This window comes from Podarcis erhardii (genome assembly GCF_964252035.2).
Source record: "Podarcis erhardii genome assembly, chromosome: 5".
In the NCBI taxonomy this organism is placed as follows: domain Eukaryota; kingdom Metazoa; phylum Chordata; class Lepidosauria; order Squamata; family Lacertidae; genus Podarcis; species Podarcis erhardii.
The window spans coordinates 20404697-20417815 of record NC_138509.1 but is presented as its reverse complement, the minus strand read 5'-3'; the positions used below and the strand labels follow the sequence as shown (position 1 = coordinate 20417815).

Genomic DNA, 13119 nt, shown 5'->3' with positions numbered 1-13119 from the left:
TAGCTCATTAAAAACCACTGCCATATCCCTTAAAAGGAAGGAGTAAACTCACAGGCAACTCGCATAATAAACAGAGTCAAGCTGCCTTCCACGTCCCTCCCTCCCTCCCAAAGAAACATCCCATTTGTCAAGCTGTCATGTGAGCCTACAAGGATGCCTTGTGACTAAATTTGTGAAATACCACAGAACATTACCAAGAAAGCACTTGTGCATAGAATTGCCGTGTCTCATTTCTCATTTATATGTCAATTAGATGCTGTACATTTTGTCTCTCGTCCCCATTCACATGAGTCACTTCAAACATTTAAATGGCAAACACTGGCCTGAACTGTGGGAGGGATATGCTGCTGTTTACTATTAGGGACATTCTGCCTTCTAAGTCGTAAACAGCTGTGCAGGATTCTGTCCTAGCATATGAGCTGGCAGGAGTTTTCTTCTTTTAGTTATGTCTTGGTGTCAGGGTGATGTTGGAATTAACTTAGACAAGTCCCCAACTGGCTTGCTAAATATTGCTTGGGGGGGGGGGAGCTGCCTTAAAAGGGAACATAATGTTTGGCTGGTGCTTTATATAGCAGAGCTGGCTCACACTGAATTAATGTCCCATATGAAATTTAATGTTGCTCCCCCAGCTCACATCATGTTGTGGTATTGCCTCCTCAAGGTTGTCCCAAAAGTAGTTCCATCCCCCTCTTTTTTATATAAGTAAATTGTGTGAAGGGAAGGACCTGCAATGGGAGCAGTTATGAGAGTTGCAATACCCTTGTTCTAGCCCTTATTGTCCTAAGAGGTGTGAGGCATTTGTGTTACACCATTCAGGGTTTGTTTTGGGTTTCACAGTAGCCCCCTAGATTTTGATAAGCCAGGCAGCTGCATGTCCTTCATATTGTGTTGAGCTGCCAGGAATGTGGGGAGTGGAAGAGGGTTAACAGTAGAAAGCAACAATTATTTTAGTTACAGATAGGTAGCTGTGTTGGTCTGCCATAGTCAAAACAAAACAAATTCCTTCCAGTAGCACCTTAAAGACCAACTAAGTCAGTTCTTGGTATGAGCTTTCGTGTGCATGCACACTTCTTCAGATACCTTCAGGTATCTGAAGAAGTGTGCATGCACACGAAAGCTCATACCAAGAACTGACTTAGTTGGTCTTTAAGGTGCTACTGGAAGGAATTTGTTTTGTTTTAATTATTTTAGTGTTAGTATTAATGATGAAGTGAGGTTGACTCACCACCTTGGACCTTGCAATGAACATCCATGAATTTTCATCAGGTAGTGGGAGGTTCATGAACTGTTTGCTTGCATATGCATCAAAGGGCAGTAAGGAGTCATGCATGCCCATTACAAAGTTTGCTGAAGCTCCATTGCTGGTGGAATTTTTCATGTGCCATATAGACATTACATATGCATGGTAGAATTCTGAGTGATGGCATACAGGAGCTCTAGCAGTACTTAACAGTGATGTGTTATAACTTAGTTAATGAATCCTCAGATATTGCAGGATATCTACATTTTAGTGCGATTAAGGGGACTTTGTGGTTTATGATGTGCCTGGCAGTGACTGACTTAGTTGCTCTAACGTCACAGAAAGCAGAAATGTCTCTGACTGCCATGGGCTCAGCAGCTCAGAGCCCAGAAACAAGCATGGCAGGCAGCAGGAAAGGCGATATGGAAGAAATGGGGGGTTTGGAAAGGAAAGGTCCTGAGAAAGCAGTGCCAATCCACCGAAGAAAGTAGAGTCCAAAGAATAGAGGGAAAGCAAAAGCTGGGGTGGGGGAGAGAGAGACTGCAAAGAAAAGAAAACTGAGATGGCAAAATTGCTCATGACCAGGAAATGCAAAGGTGAAGAATTGCATATGAACTAGCAATAAAGAGCCCTATCTTTGGCTATAGGCCTTGAGTATTCACATATTTCAGGAAACTAATTTTCCACTAGATCCCTTGTTCGTGGCAATAACACAGTCTCATGGACGTGATACCATACATACCAGCCATGAAATGTTTACAAAGCCATCCCAATATCCATGGCACGAAGGAAGCAAAGCGATGTCACCTGAGCCACTATTGAGGATTTCTCTTAGCAGCTACTCCTGATATAGCTTAGCAACCTTGAAAATTCAGGCTAGTAAACACGAGATACTGAGAAAGCATATGGAGGGCTGATGCATAATCACTCTGACATTCACGTTTCATGATCTAAGCACACCATGGCAACTCGATTGTTTTCGCCTCCCATGTAAATTTGCTTTGCAGCCACACATATTTGTAGTTGTTGACTATCACATACTTCAGTCTGATAGCTAGGAGAAAAGCTGGGTGGGGGGAGCTCTGATCTCTGCCAATAATCCAGGATAGCAGGTATACTATTTTTCCCTGAAGCAAGACAGAAACACAAGACACTGTAAGGTTGTGTTTGCACTCACCAGTATGTTGTTAAGACAAACAGGCAGTCTGGCCACATGTGTTTCTGTCCCAGGATAAGACCTGGTTCCTGCTACATTCCTCTGACCATGCTTAGAGAAAGCTGCCAGACTCAGATACTTGGTTTAACCAACTGCTCCCTTTCCCAACTGTCCCTATAGCCCACACACCTTTGAAAGCATCACCCCAGCAACGTGTTCTTCAGTGTTCCAGAAGCCAACTGCCTCCCCAGATTACCTGCTCTTTGGCAGATGTTGTGTCAGCAGACACATCTTCAGACATTTCTAGAACTGTTCATGTATGAGAGGGCAGGGCAAATGAGATGAACTGCTGTCAAGATCTAAACTAGATGAAGCAGAACAGCCATGCTTGAATCAGTTTTCTGCTAAGTAGCCATCTAAACGGGTCAGGCAGAATTGCTTTGTTCCACCTTGGGAAGCTCCTCATGTCATGTGGATATTTCCTGTCCTGTTAAGATCCATTGAAGAGACTTCACTACACAAGCCCCATCCTTGGGATGCTTGAACATCGATGGCCTTGGAAGAGCAGTGTCATTTCTCTTGAGAATTCTCCCCCCAAGTAAAACCCATTGTTTGAAGTCTTTACTTACAAAGTTTAAACCCAGGAGTGAGGAGCTTCCAGATTTGCTGGACGAAGAGCCCACCAACCATGACCACTGATCACTTGGGCTGAGGCTATTGAGGATTAAGTTGAACAATCCTTGGAAGGGTACAGGTCCCCAACTCCTGTTGTAAGGCAACTCAGTTCCACCATGTGTTTAATTTGTGGGTTTTTCATTGGAATATTTTAATTGTGAATCTTAAGCTTCTCTTTTAATAGTTACTTGTTTTCATAGGAATCCTTATGAACAATTTTTAAGACTGACTGTTTGGTTTACTCCTTTGTAAGAATGTGTCCTCGAGGTTGTCTTCAAACACTCTTATTGTGAGACACAAATGTCATCCTGCTAGCCAGTGCACAATGTAGGCCTATCAATGCGTATTTAATTTAACAACAAAGCCAGACAAAAGGCTTCGTGCACACTTGGGCATGTTGGGACTGCAAATTCCTCTTCCAAAGTTCATGCTATGTTATGTGCAGTACAAAAAAAGCAGTCTGACCCTATGAAGAGTTGGCCAGAGGTCTAAGCCGAATAATTGTAGTGGACTTAAGCAGGCCTAATGTTGCACAGGATCAGGCTGATATTTCTTCAAAACATGGGAAAGCACCAATGAGACACATGAAAAAGCCGCTGTATATGGCTCACATCACTTCCATTTTCTCCCTCCACTTTTGCAGGAAACTATGCCCCAGACACCAATATTTTCCAGCATGCTTGGTTCCGGATGTAGTGGGCAGGTGCAGCCAGATACAGGAGAGAGGAGTGGAGATCCTGTTTATCAAGATGGGAGTCTCATCTCTGGATCACTAGAGGCCCTGATTGAGCGCCTAGTACCCACCACAGACTATTATCCAGATGTAAGTAAATGGTTGGAGTTTTCCTTATTTTTTGCCACCGTTTTCATGGCCTGGGGACTTGAGGGTATGCAGAGCTGCTGGAGGAGAACTGAATTCATCCTTGGTGTTTATAAGTTTATAACACTTTCCTAGGATTTTTAGTTAGCAACTGGTTGGTTGGTTGGTTGGTTGGTTGAAGCAGCTTTTCCCATGGAAACATGGTGAGCGTATTTGCAAAATACAATTAAATTTCTTAAAAAGTCATTTTCTCTCCCTAAGGAGCTTTGTGATCTGTAGTTTGGGGGGAGGGGAGGGGGGAATCTCCTCCCTCTGACCAGAGGCTGTTCTCAGCATCATCCAGCTAAGGATCCTAGTGGAGAAAGCCATGTAAAAAAAAAGAAGAAGAACTTGTATAAAATAAGTAACACTTTGGTGGGCAGATATGGCCTAGATACTTTTGTTTGGTTGTTGAACTGTCAGCTTTCTCACTTTGCTGGTCAGATCTTTGTTAGTATACACTGCATTTCAAATTTTCAAGCTTTTATTATTTGGATTTGGACTGGGGGGACCTTGACTCAAAGCTCACTTGGTAGCCTTAGGCTAGTCACTCTCTCTTTGTTAACTGGCTTCATAGGGTTACTTTGAGGAGAAACTATACCAGCCTGAGTTACTTGGATTAGAGGAAATTCATGAAACTAAATATAAATAGCAAAACAAATGCAGATTTGCTGCATCCAGTGTTTTAAAAATGCACTTTCTGAGTATACACCTTTGTAAATTCCTTAAGACAGCATGCTGATTGCCAGACCTCAGGGAAATGATTTGATCGTGCCGTTTCAACAACGAGGGGCTTATCTCACACAAAAATTAAGTGAATAATTTTTCATCTGAGGTGTGTTAGAAAGTATCCACCCTTAAACTGGGATGACGTTTGGCAGTGGCTTAAGCCTCTTGGTTTGCATACTGCTGTGACTGTTGAGCATTTAAGTACAGTCATAAATTGGTTTTCAAATGCCTTGTGATTCAAATGTTTTGGCTCCCGAATGCCGCAAACCCGGAAGTGAGTGTTCCGGTATGCGAACTTTTTTTGGAAGCCGAATGTCCGTCGTGGCTTCTGTGGCTTTTGATTGAGTGCGGGAAGCTCCTGCAGCCAATCGGAAGCTGCGCCTTGGGTTTTCGAACGTTTTCGGAAGTTGAACAAACTTCCGGAATGGATTCAATTCGAGAACCAAGGCATGACTGTTCATGCATGCTAAGAATGGGACAAAATGAAATGTCAAGTAACATGCGTATTGTTATATCTCAGAGGCCCCTGATTTCAGGGGCAAGCTGCATTATCACCTTTTAAAACAATCTCTTCATATTCTCCTCCTCCTGCTCCCACAATCAAATCTGCCAATTTGTGTACCTCTTGAAGGAGGAGAATGTCTGATATACTCAACTATAGTCACATGATAAAAAGTTATTGAGTCCTGCCAGCCTATTAAACCAGTTATGCTGACCTGTAATTGCATTGCACCTAGTAGACAGGCAGTCCCCATGTATGTGTAAACCCTGGAAGGTTGCTTCTATATAGTTTGCTCTATTCTTTTCTGACCTTTTAAATGCATACAGCACAACATGCATGTTTGATCTTTCCTTTATGATGCGGGGGGGGGGGGGCATATTTATACTTCTATGTATCTATGAATTAGGGGCAAACTCTGAAGGTTGAAGGATTCCAAATATGAACACCAGCTTAAAAACAAACAAACCAAAAACTTGTCACATTTAAATTGGGACCAGCTTGAAACTGCATTTTTCTCCTGCTCCTGGCACTAGCCAGCCCTCCCCTGCTGGTTTCCCCTTTTTTCCAAACAAAAAGTAATAGTTAATTTTGGTAAGAGAAGGGATAACCAGATGTGTGGTCTGTCCTTAGCTGGAAATTATGCCCTCCCACCCAAGTATATGCAGGAGTTTTCTATGCCTCCTGAATTGAATCAGGAGACAGAGAAAAGCATAATCACCGTGGTCTTTGGCTATCATTTTCTGCCAAGGACTGTGAGATTTGCAGTTTTATCTTTCAAATCAATTCAAGAAGAAGGGGGAATTGCACAGTCTGCAGCAAGAAAATACAGTATTTCAATAGTGGCCCATATATTGCACAATCCTTGCCTTTTGGTGCCATTATCCAGGTTATACCCAAGACTGGTGTGCCATTCTTGCCCCATTTCATAGTGTCATGGAGTTGGAAATAACAATGAGGATCATCTAGTCCAGCCCCCTGCAATGCGAGAATAGGCAGCTGTCGCTTACGGGGATCGAACCTGCAACCTTGGCATTATCAGCACCACACTCTAACCAAGGGAGCTATCCAGCTGTCTCCTTACACTACTGACATAATTAACAATGGAAACAAAAGTTGCCTTTATGCAGTCTTTGCACAGATTAAATTCTGGGGCCATGTTAGCACACCATTTTAACGACCAGCTACTTCCTCACCATTCCCAAGCAGAAATTGTCCCATGCCCATATCTCCAACTGGATACAAATTCCAGAAAGGCACAAAAAGGTCACTTGGAGTGTAACAAGTTTTTTTCCCATCTTCTTCTGGCCGCGCTGGAGGGTAACAGAAAAACTGCAAGGGTGGTTGTGGGGGGGGGGGAGGGGAGAGAAGAGGTACACACAGTTCCATAGAGGATTCTGTGCATACAGGACTTCATTTGCCTAGTACCCAGGAAAATATGCGTACTCGCAAGACTTCAGCTTTCTGGAGGTTAGGAACGGAATGTCCTTAGCTGCAACCCTTGATGCCCATTGCAAGCAAACATTTCAGAAAAATATTCAGACAAAACATTCTGGATTGAACAGAATGAGCTGAAGGGGAAAATATTTTTCTTCTTCTTCCTCAGAAGTTATCACTGCATTCTTGGTCCTTAAGTAACAGTTACTATTTTAGTCTTCCCTTTTACATGTTCTCTTCCTGCTCTCCTCCACTCCTCCTTCAATTAAGCGTGTCTCTTAGCAACAAGTTTAGGAGCTATAGGAATCCACTTCGACCTTTTCAGTTTCAAGGCCCCAAACCTTATTTTGTATCATCTCAAATTGGGCCAAGGGTTCATGGTTTTCCCCTTCTCCCAAATTCTCTCCAGCTGCTGGAAACTAAATGGGGTGTAATTTTCAACCCCAAAGATTCCACAGCCTCATTTTGTTTGCACAACCATGGTGGCACAGAAAAAATATCATGATAGTTGCTTGTGGCCTCCATGCATGCTGGTGCTGCATCTGAATAGTCCCTTAGAGGAGTGGCTGGTGCTACCATCTAGCATTAACTGGGTCCTGTGTCTAAAAATTGGAACATTTGTCCAGTATCTGCCCAGGATGATGTTTTGGTTGACACTGATAGTTGTCAGTGGTTGGTGAATGTTTGGAATGGTCTCATCTGTGTAAAACTCCCCACACATAGAAAACAAGCCTTTTTGGCGGGGCAGGGTGGGGAAGTTGAGCTATCTCTCTGACTTTTAGCATTTCTGCATGCATGCATGGGTTTTTTGGCTTTTCATACGAGACAACAATTCTGCCTTACTGCCTGGGACCTGCAACCTTTGTAAAGTCTCATTTAGCGTGCTTCAACACTGTTGCCATATTTGGGTGGGATTCAGGTTACACTATTAATGTTGACTTGGGGCTCCTGTGCAACAAACTTCTGACCCCACCCCACCCCACCGATTGGATTTTAATGATAAGGAAAGTGGCAAGAAGCACTGGAAAGTTGGAATAAGATTTGCTTTGCTTAACCTCTTCACAAACAAATCAGAATGAATGCTCCATAAACAGCCAATGTCTAACATGACTGCAAACCTTGTGCAAACAAATCAGGATGAATGCTCAATAATGAACAGGTCATCTGGATCCAACTTTCATTTCAGTCCTCTTTCTAGAAGTCTATGAAACTATTTAAAAAGGAAACTGCTTCTTGAGGCAACATAAGCAGTTTTGAGCGGGGGCAGGGGGGACTTTCAGCTGCAAATTTACTTGCAAACTTGATCGCTTCCCTCATTTTTTCCCATCCTAAGAATCAAATCAGTGTAGGTTGTTTTTAGAAGAGAATCCAACTTGTTTTTCAGCTCTCACCCTTTCTAAGTTCATACATCATTACTCAAGAGCTGGCTCGAGTCTGTCCTTTTTAAGGAAAGCACACGCAGAGGAATGCAGTACGTTAAGTGTTCTCTTGCTGTAATATGCATTTTGCAGTGTTTTTTAAAAATGACATTCAAATTACATTAATCACAGGCCACTAAAATAAGCTCATCAGCTGCTTCCCTCCAACTCACTGTGCGCAGACTTCCATCCAGAACAAATTGTTCACTCCTGAACCACTCTCACAAAAATGGAGTTGGCAGTAGGGCTGGGCACACACGCCTCCATTCTGAAATGGATCTGGGCCCCAAAAACAGTTGTGGGGTGGGGGAGAAAGCCCTAATGTTTTGTTAAAGTTTTAAACCCTAACCAAAAGGGGGCAAGGGAGAAAGGAGGCACTTTGTCTGCCCCCTCTGACCCCACTGCAAGCCTCTTGGGATGTTGTTTGCCAGCACATTCCCCGCAGGGAACATACTGGTGAAGGAGACCCCCGCAGCCAGCAGGACTGAGCCCTCTGCCCACTGGGATTTAACCAAATCTGGTGCACGTTCCTAGTTTGCAGTGTCCACTCCAGGCTTGGCTGATGTATCAATACATCACCCTGGACCAGTATGAGGGCCAGAGCACGATGGCTGCTTCACCCAGTGGTATTTCGTGGGTGAAGCATCTGCCACTCCTGAGTACCTCTTCTCCTGTAAACACATTTTAACAAGGGTGGGGGGGGAGGTCTTTGGGATCAGGGCTTCTGTTGGGTGCAGACTGGGGGATTCAGATGCTGGTTTGGGCCCCCAGTTGCCTAACCCCCCTGTAAAGGAATACTGGATTATCTAAGGGCAAAGTACCCTCCCACACCCTAATTACCCACACTTCCAGCATGTCTGCCTGCAGCATTGGCATAATGAGTGATAGTGTATTTGGGGCCACCTCACTATAGACATTTAAAAGCCGTTACCGGGATTGCAAGTGGGCTGATTTTCTTATTTTACAGGGCTCTAGTACAGAACGTCTCAAATCACCTTCCCAGACATTGTTGCCTGCCTACACACAGCAGTATATGAGATTGGGGTCAGGTAGGCACAGGTTTGGACACACTCCCACATGAAATGCAATCAAAGATGTTGCGAAAGCTAGACCCACCCACCCCTCAGTGTCTTAAACGGTTTCCCTGGTTTCCTTTTAACATATGGAAACCTATTCAAAACGTTAGGGACGCTGCGTGTGCCAACCTTTTCAGAGAAGTGTCTCGCTCCAGACTGTGTGTGGGAGGGCTCAGCTGTAAAGTATTCCCCACATAAAAGCCTCTCTGCACATTGGAAGTTAACACATTAAGGAAAAGACATTGAATTTTGGGGTGCTTTCCAGGCATTGCTCCCTACCAAGCATTCTGAGCAGGCGCAACTCCAGGAACAGATTGCACCCAATTTATATTTGGTATAATTGACTTTCTTTCAAGGAGCTCAGTGCGGAATTTCTGCTTCACAACAACAGTGCCAGGAAGGTTTTGCTAAGGATATTGGACTTGCCCCTGCACAACCCCACATGTTTCAGAGCCAAATGGGAATTGGAACCCAAGTTTCTCGTATCTAACCCAACATTCTGGCTCATAAACTTGTGACTATTTGCATGGAGGCTGTTTTTTCCCCCCTCTGCGGAAGTGTTTAGTCCTGGTTTTCCCCAGGTATTTCCCCATCTTCTGAACACTGGGGAAATGCCACATAGGCCTCTGTAGTTTCTTGTTTTGCAAACCTTTTGTCCATGAGAAACAAAACACGTTGGTCTCAAATGCAGAACCACTCCCAGAGACTGTGAAACCTCTGGCCTACACAAACAGTAATTGAGGCTGAAAAATTGTTACTAGACTACACTTGTGCTATTTTAGACTGCAGGTGATAATAAGGGACGGAGTATGTTTGAATGGTTTCTCCCACAACACACATACACATACACTGCACATTAGACACTAACCTGTAGAAGCAAAGGTTAGGCTAGAATCATTCTCCCAGATGGGCAAGATCTCTTGCGGCATTATGAAGAAAACAGTGCAAACATATGGCAGGAGAGCAGCAGGTGGAAGTATATTAGAACAGCGTAGCCGCTTTGACCATTTTTCTCACCTAACAACTTGTGGAAGGTAACTCTCTGCAAGAAGGAGTCTTTTATATCAACAGAGACCCCCTGCATTTCTTAGAATGAAATATTCCTTCCAAACCTAGTAATATGGGTTGTGTTTGTTTGGGATTTATGTCTTCTGAATGTACAGTGTAAAAAATAAATTAAAAAAACCCACACACAATTTGAACTTTCTCTGCAAACACGATGGCTAATAATATAAGCAAAGTTTTAAAATGTAAAGGTATTAAAATATTTTCATGATTCCCTAGTGAACCTGGGAGTCTGATGCCTTAGAAAACCTTCTTGATTGTGATAAATGGAGAAATTGGTGTCCCTGTCTGTATTGACAGCCTTTGTTATTCATGGCTCCCATCCCACAGCCTTTGAAAAGCCAGCATTCGGACTGGAGTTATCTCAGCTTTAGACAGCAATTTCCTGCTTTATGCAGACTGTTCAGAATAGAGTCCCAAACTAGAATTAGTGCAGGGGACTGAATTATAACATGCTGTCCTCAGAAGAATGTGGCCTAGCTTGTTGGAAGAAGGGTCACTGAAAAGGCAGAGCTGCTTACATGTCAGATTCTTTGCACTGACACATGTAGCAAAAACTTCTGCATGACATACGCCAACACCACTGTTACCGGTTTTCTCCAGTAGAGTGCAGGGGGAATTTATTCAGTTTTCCAGGATAAACCTCTTTCAGTTCTTCCTAACTTCAAGAGTTGGAATGGAGGTGGCACAAAGCAGCAGGCAATTGGCACGCTACCATGAAGGACTATAGCCACACCTGTCCATTTTCCCTTTCATTCCCTCCAACGTTTGAGAGATGGAAACGAGGAACAGTCTTGCAGCACCCTTATTTGCAGATCAAGGAAGAGCCTTAGGCTCTTTTCCCCTACTCAGATTTTGCCGAAGACTTTCCATCACAATGCTGCATCCATTAACTCCGCAGCAGCCTGCCTGTCTTGCCCTGGCTTCAGAAGCAGGATATAATAATAATAATTTATTGTTTTTCCCCCGCCCATCTGGCTGAGTTTCCCAGCCACTCTATAGCTAACCAACTACAACAATTTCCTCTTAAAAACAAACAAACGTGAGAATGTTTAATCGCTCAGCGAAACTGGTTGTGCTCATTGCATAATAGCAGCAAGAGGAAAGATGTTGATCTTTCAGTATCATAATATGTTGGTTTGGAGACAGGAGATGGAAGTGGAAATAACTGAGGCCCATGTATGTGTGGTTGCAAACATGTGCTCTAGAATCAAAATGCATCTGCCCAAGCTCTTCCCAGCTCCACCTCAGCGTTTCAAGGGCAAAACATGGGAGATATAAACAGCCTCCTGATCGTTTGTTGCTGTTTACAGAGAAGCAGCCTTGGAAGCTGCAGTTGTGAGCTGAAGAGGGGGCAGCTTAACCTTTCTTGCTCAAAATCAGTCCCACACCAAGTTGTTGTCTTGCTCCCTGGGCGAAATATATGGAGTCTCCACATCTTTTCCTCTGCAGAAAGTAAAACAGTCCCTGGAGGTTATTTCTAAGCAACCAGCAGCAGAGGAGAAAGGATTAAGTACCCCTGCCCCAGCTTTTCCTCTGCTCACACAGCTGCTCTTCAGTTTTGCGTTAAAAGTCAGCAAACTGCTCACAATATTCTTGTGAAATACTCAGTTTGGGTTTAAGTTGCACGTGCCCAGGAGCAGGCTGGGAGACAGAGGGATGAAAGGCAAGGAACTCCAGTCAACATATATGTACACGAGTAACAACGTTTTAAATAAGCACCCCCAGCATCTCCCTCAAAGGCAATTACGGACTATGGGTTGGTTCCAGACTGTTAGTTGAACCTAGGCCTCACTGGGGCAGATTAGACAAGATGTGAGGCCCATTGGTTTCAGTGGGAACTAAGTTTGACTAACTTGGTGTGTGTTCCAACCTAATGTTTTACCAATGACAACCATAACACAGATACCATCTCTGATAAATTCTTGTTGGAATCCTATGCCATCACAGAGAAAGTAAATCTACTGCATACAAGAGAAACAGGGAACATCTGGCCCTCTTTGATGTTACTGGACTTTTAGCTGCCTCATCCTTGATCTCTGGCCACTCTGTTCAGAGAACATGGAACAAGAACTCAACATGGGGGTGCTATCTTCAAGTTCATGTTCTGTAATGTTTGCTTCAATTTACATTGTGTCCTAAAATCATTGCAATGTGTGTGTGTTTTTGTCCCACCAAGCAATGATATAAAGTGAGGTGGGGGGAATGCTCGTTGTAATGTCAGGGTAGGTGTCCACTTGAACTAGAAGCTTGGGGGACACAATTCAAACTGCAGGGCCATCTTCTTTGTATATTACATCCAGTTCTTCACTTAGAACAGCTTGCCGGCAAAGGAAGGAGAACAGGGGAACAGGAAAATGTGTAAAGCGTTTATCACTTGCAAACACACAACTGTACCCTCTTGTCCTGTCACTGTCAGCTGAGTCAATAATTTGTCACAGCAAGCTTGGCTATCTTTGTGTGAGCAGACAGATTGGAGAATGAGTCTTTTTTCCTGCTTTGGTCAAAGGTTTTTGACTTATCAGAACTTGAAACTGTGCATTAAATAACAAGAATGAATTGATAACCTTCCATCAAAGAAACAGATGTCAGCTGCTATCCCCCCCCCCCAAAAAAGATACCAAACTTGCTTAACAAGCTTAGCTCCATTTTACAGGTGGTTCTCAAATATCAGCAAAGGAAATCAGTGACATTTCTTTATTATTATTATTTATATCATAAGATCTCAGGACAATTCACAGAATAAAATACAGGATAAAAACAAGTAAATAAGTGAAAACAAAACAGCAAGACAATAACTCCCCCTTCCCACAGACACATTTAAATGGCTGTAGAATATTAATCAGCCAAAGGCCTAGTTGAAGGGGAACATTTTCACCTGGCACCTAAAAATATATAATGAAGGAGCCAGGCGAACCTCCCTGGGGAGAGCATTCCACAAATGGGGAGCCATTACAGAGAAGGC

General features: G+C 43.4%; 1 protein-coding gene and 1 long non-coding RNA gene across 8 annotated transcripts in view; one reads left to right on the top strand and one right to left on the bottom strand.

Annotated features, from left to right (window-relative positions):
• LOC309341660 overlaps positions 1–2592 on the bottom strand; it is a 150237-nt gene extending 147645 nt beyond the window's left edge. The window contains exon 1 of the long non-coding RNA XR_014156509.1: positions 2418–2592. This is a non-coding gene — a long non-coding RNA (uncharacterized lncRNA). The remainder of the gene's footprint in view (positions 1–2417) is intronic.
• Positions 1–13119, top strand: part of RASGEF1A (RasGEF domain family member 1A) — a 223333-nt gene that overhangs the window by 178810 nt on the left and 31404 nt on the right. For 6 of the 7 annotated variants that reach the window (XM_081861238.1, XM_081861235.1, XM_081861239.1 and 3 more), the window contains exon 2: positions 3715–3894. In XM_081861238.1, coding sequence (XP_081717364.1) covers positions 3721–3894 — 174 coding nt within the window. In that variant the 5' untranslated portion in view covers positions 3715–3720. Of the gene's footprint in view, positions 1–3027; positions 3167–3714; positions 3895–13119 lie in introns of those variants that run through there. The other variant, XM_081861240.1, reaches the window with a different exon arrangement.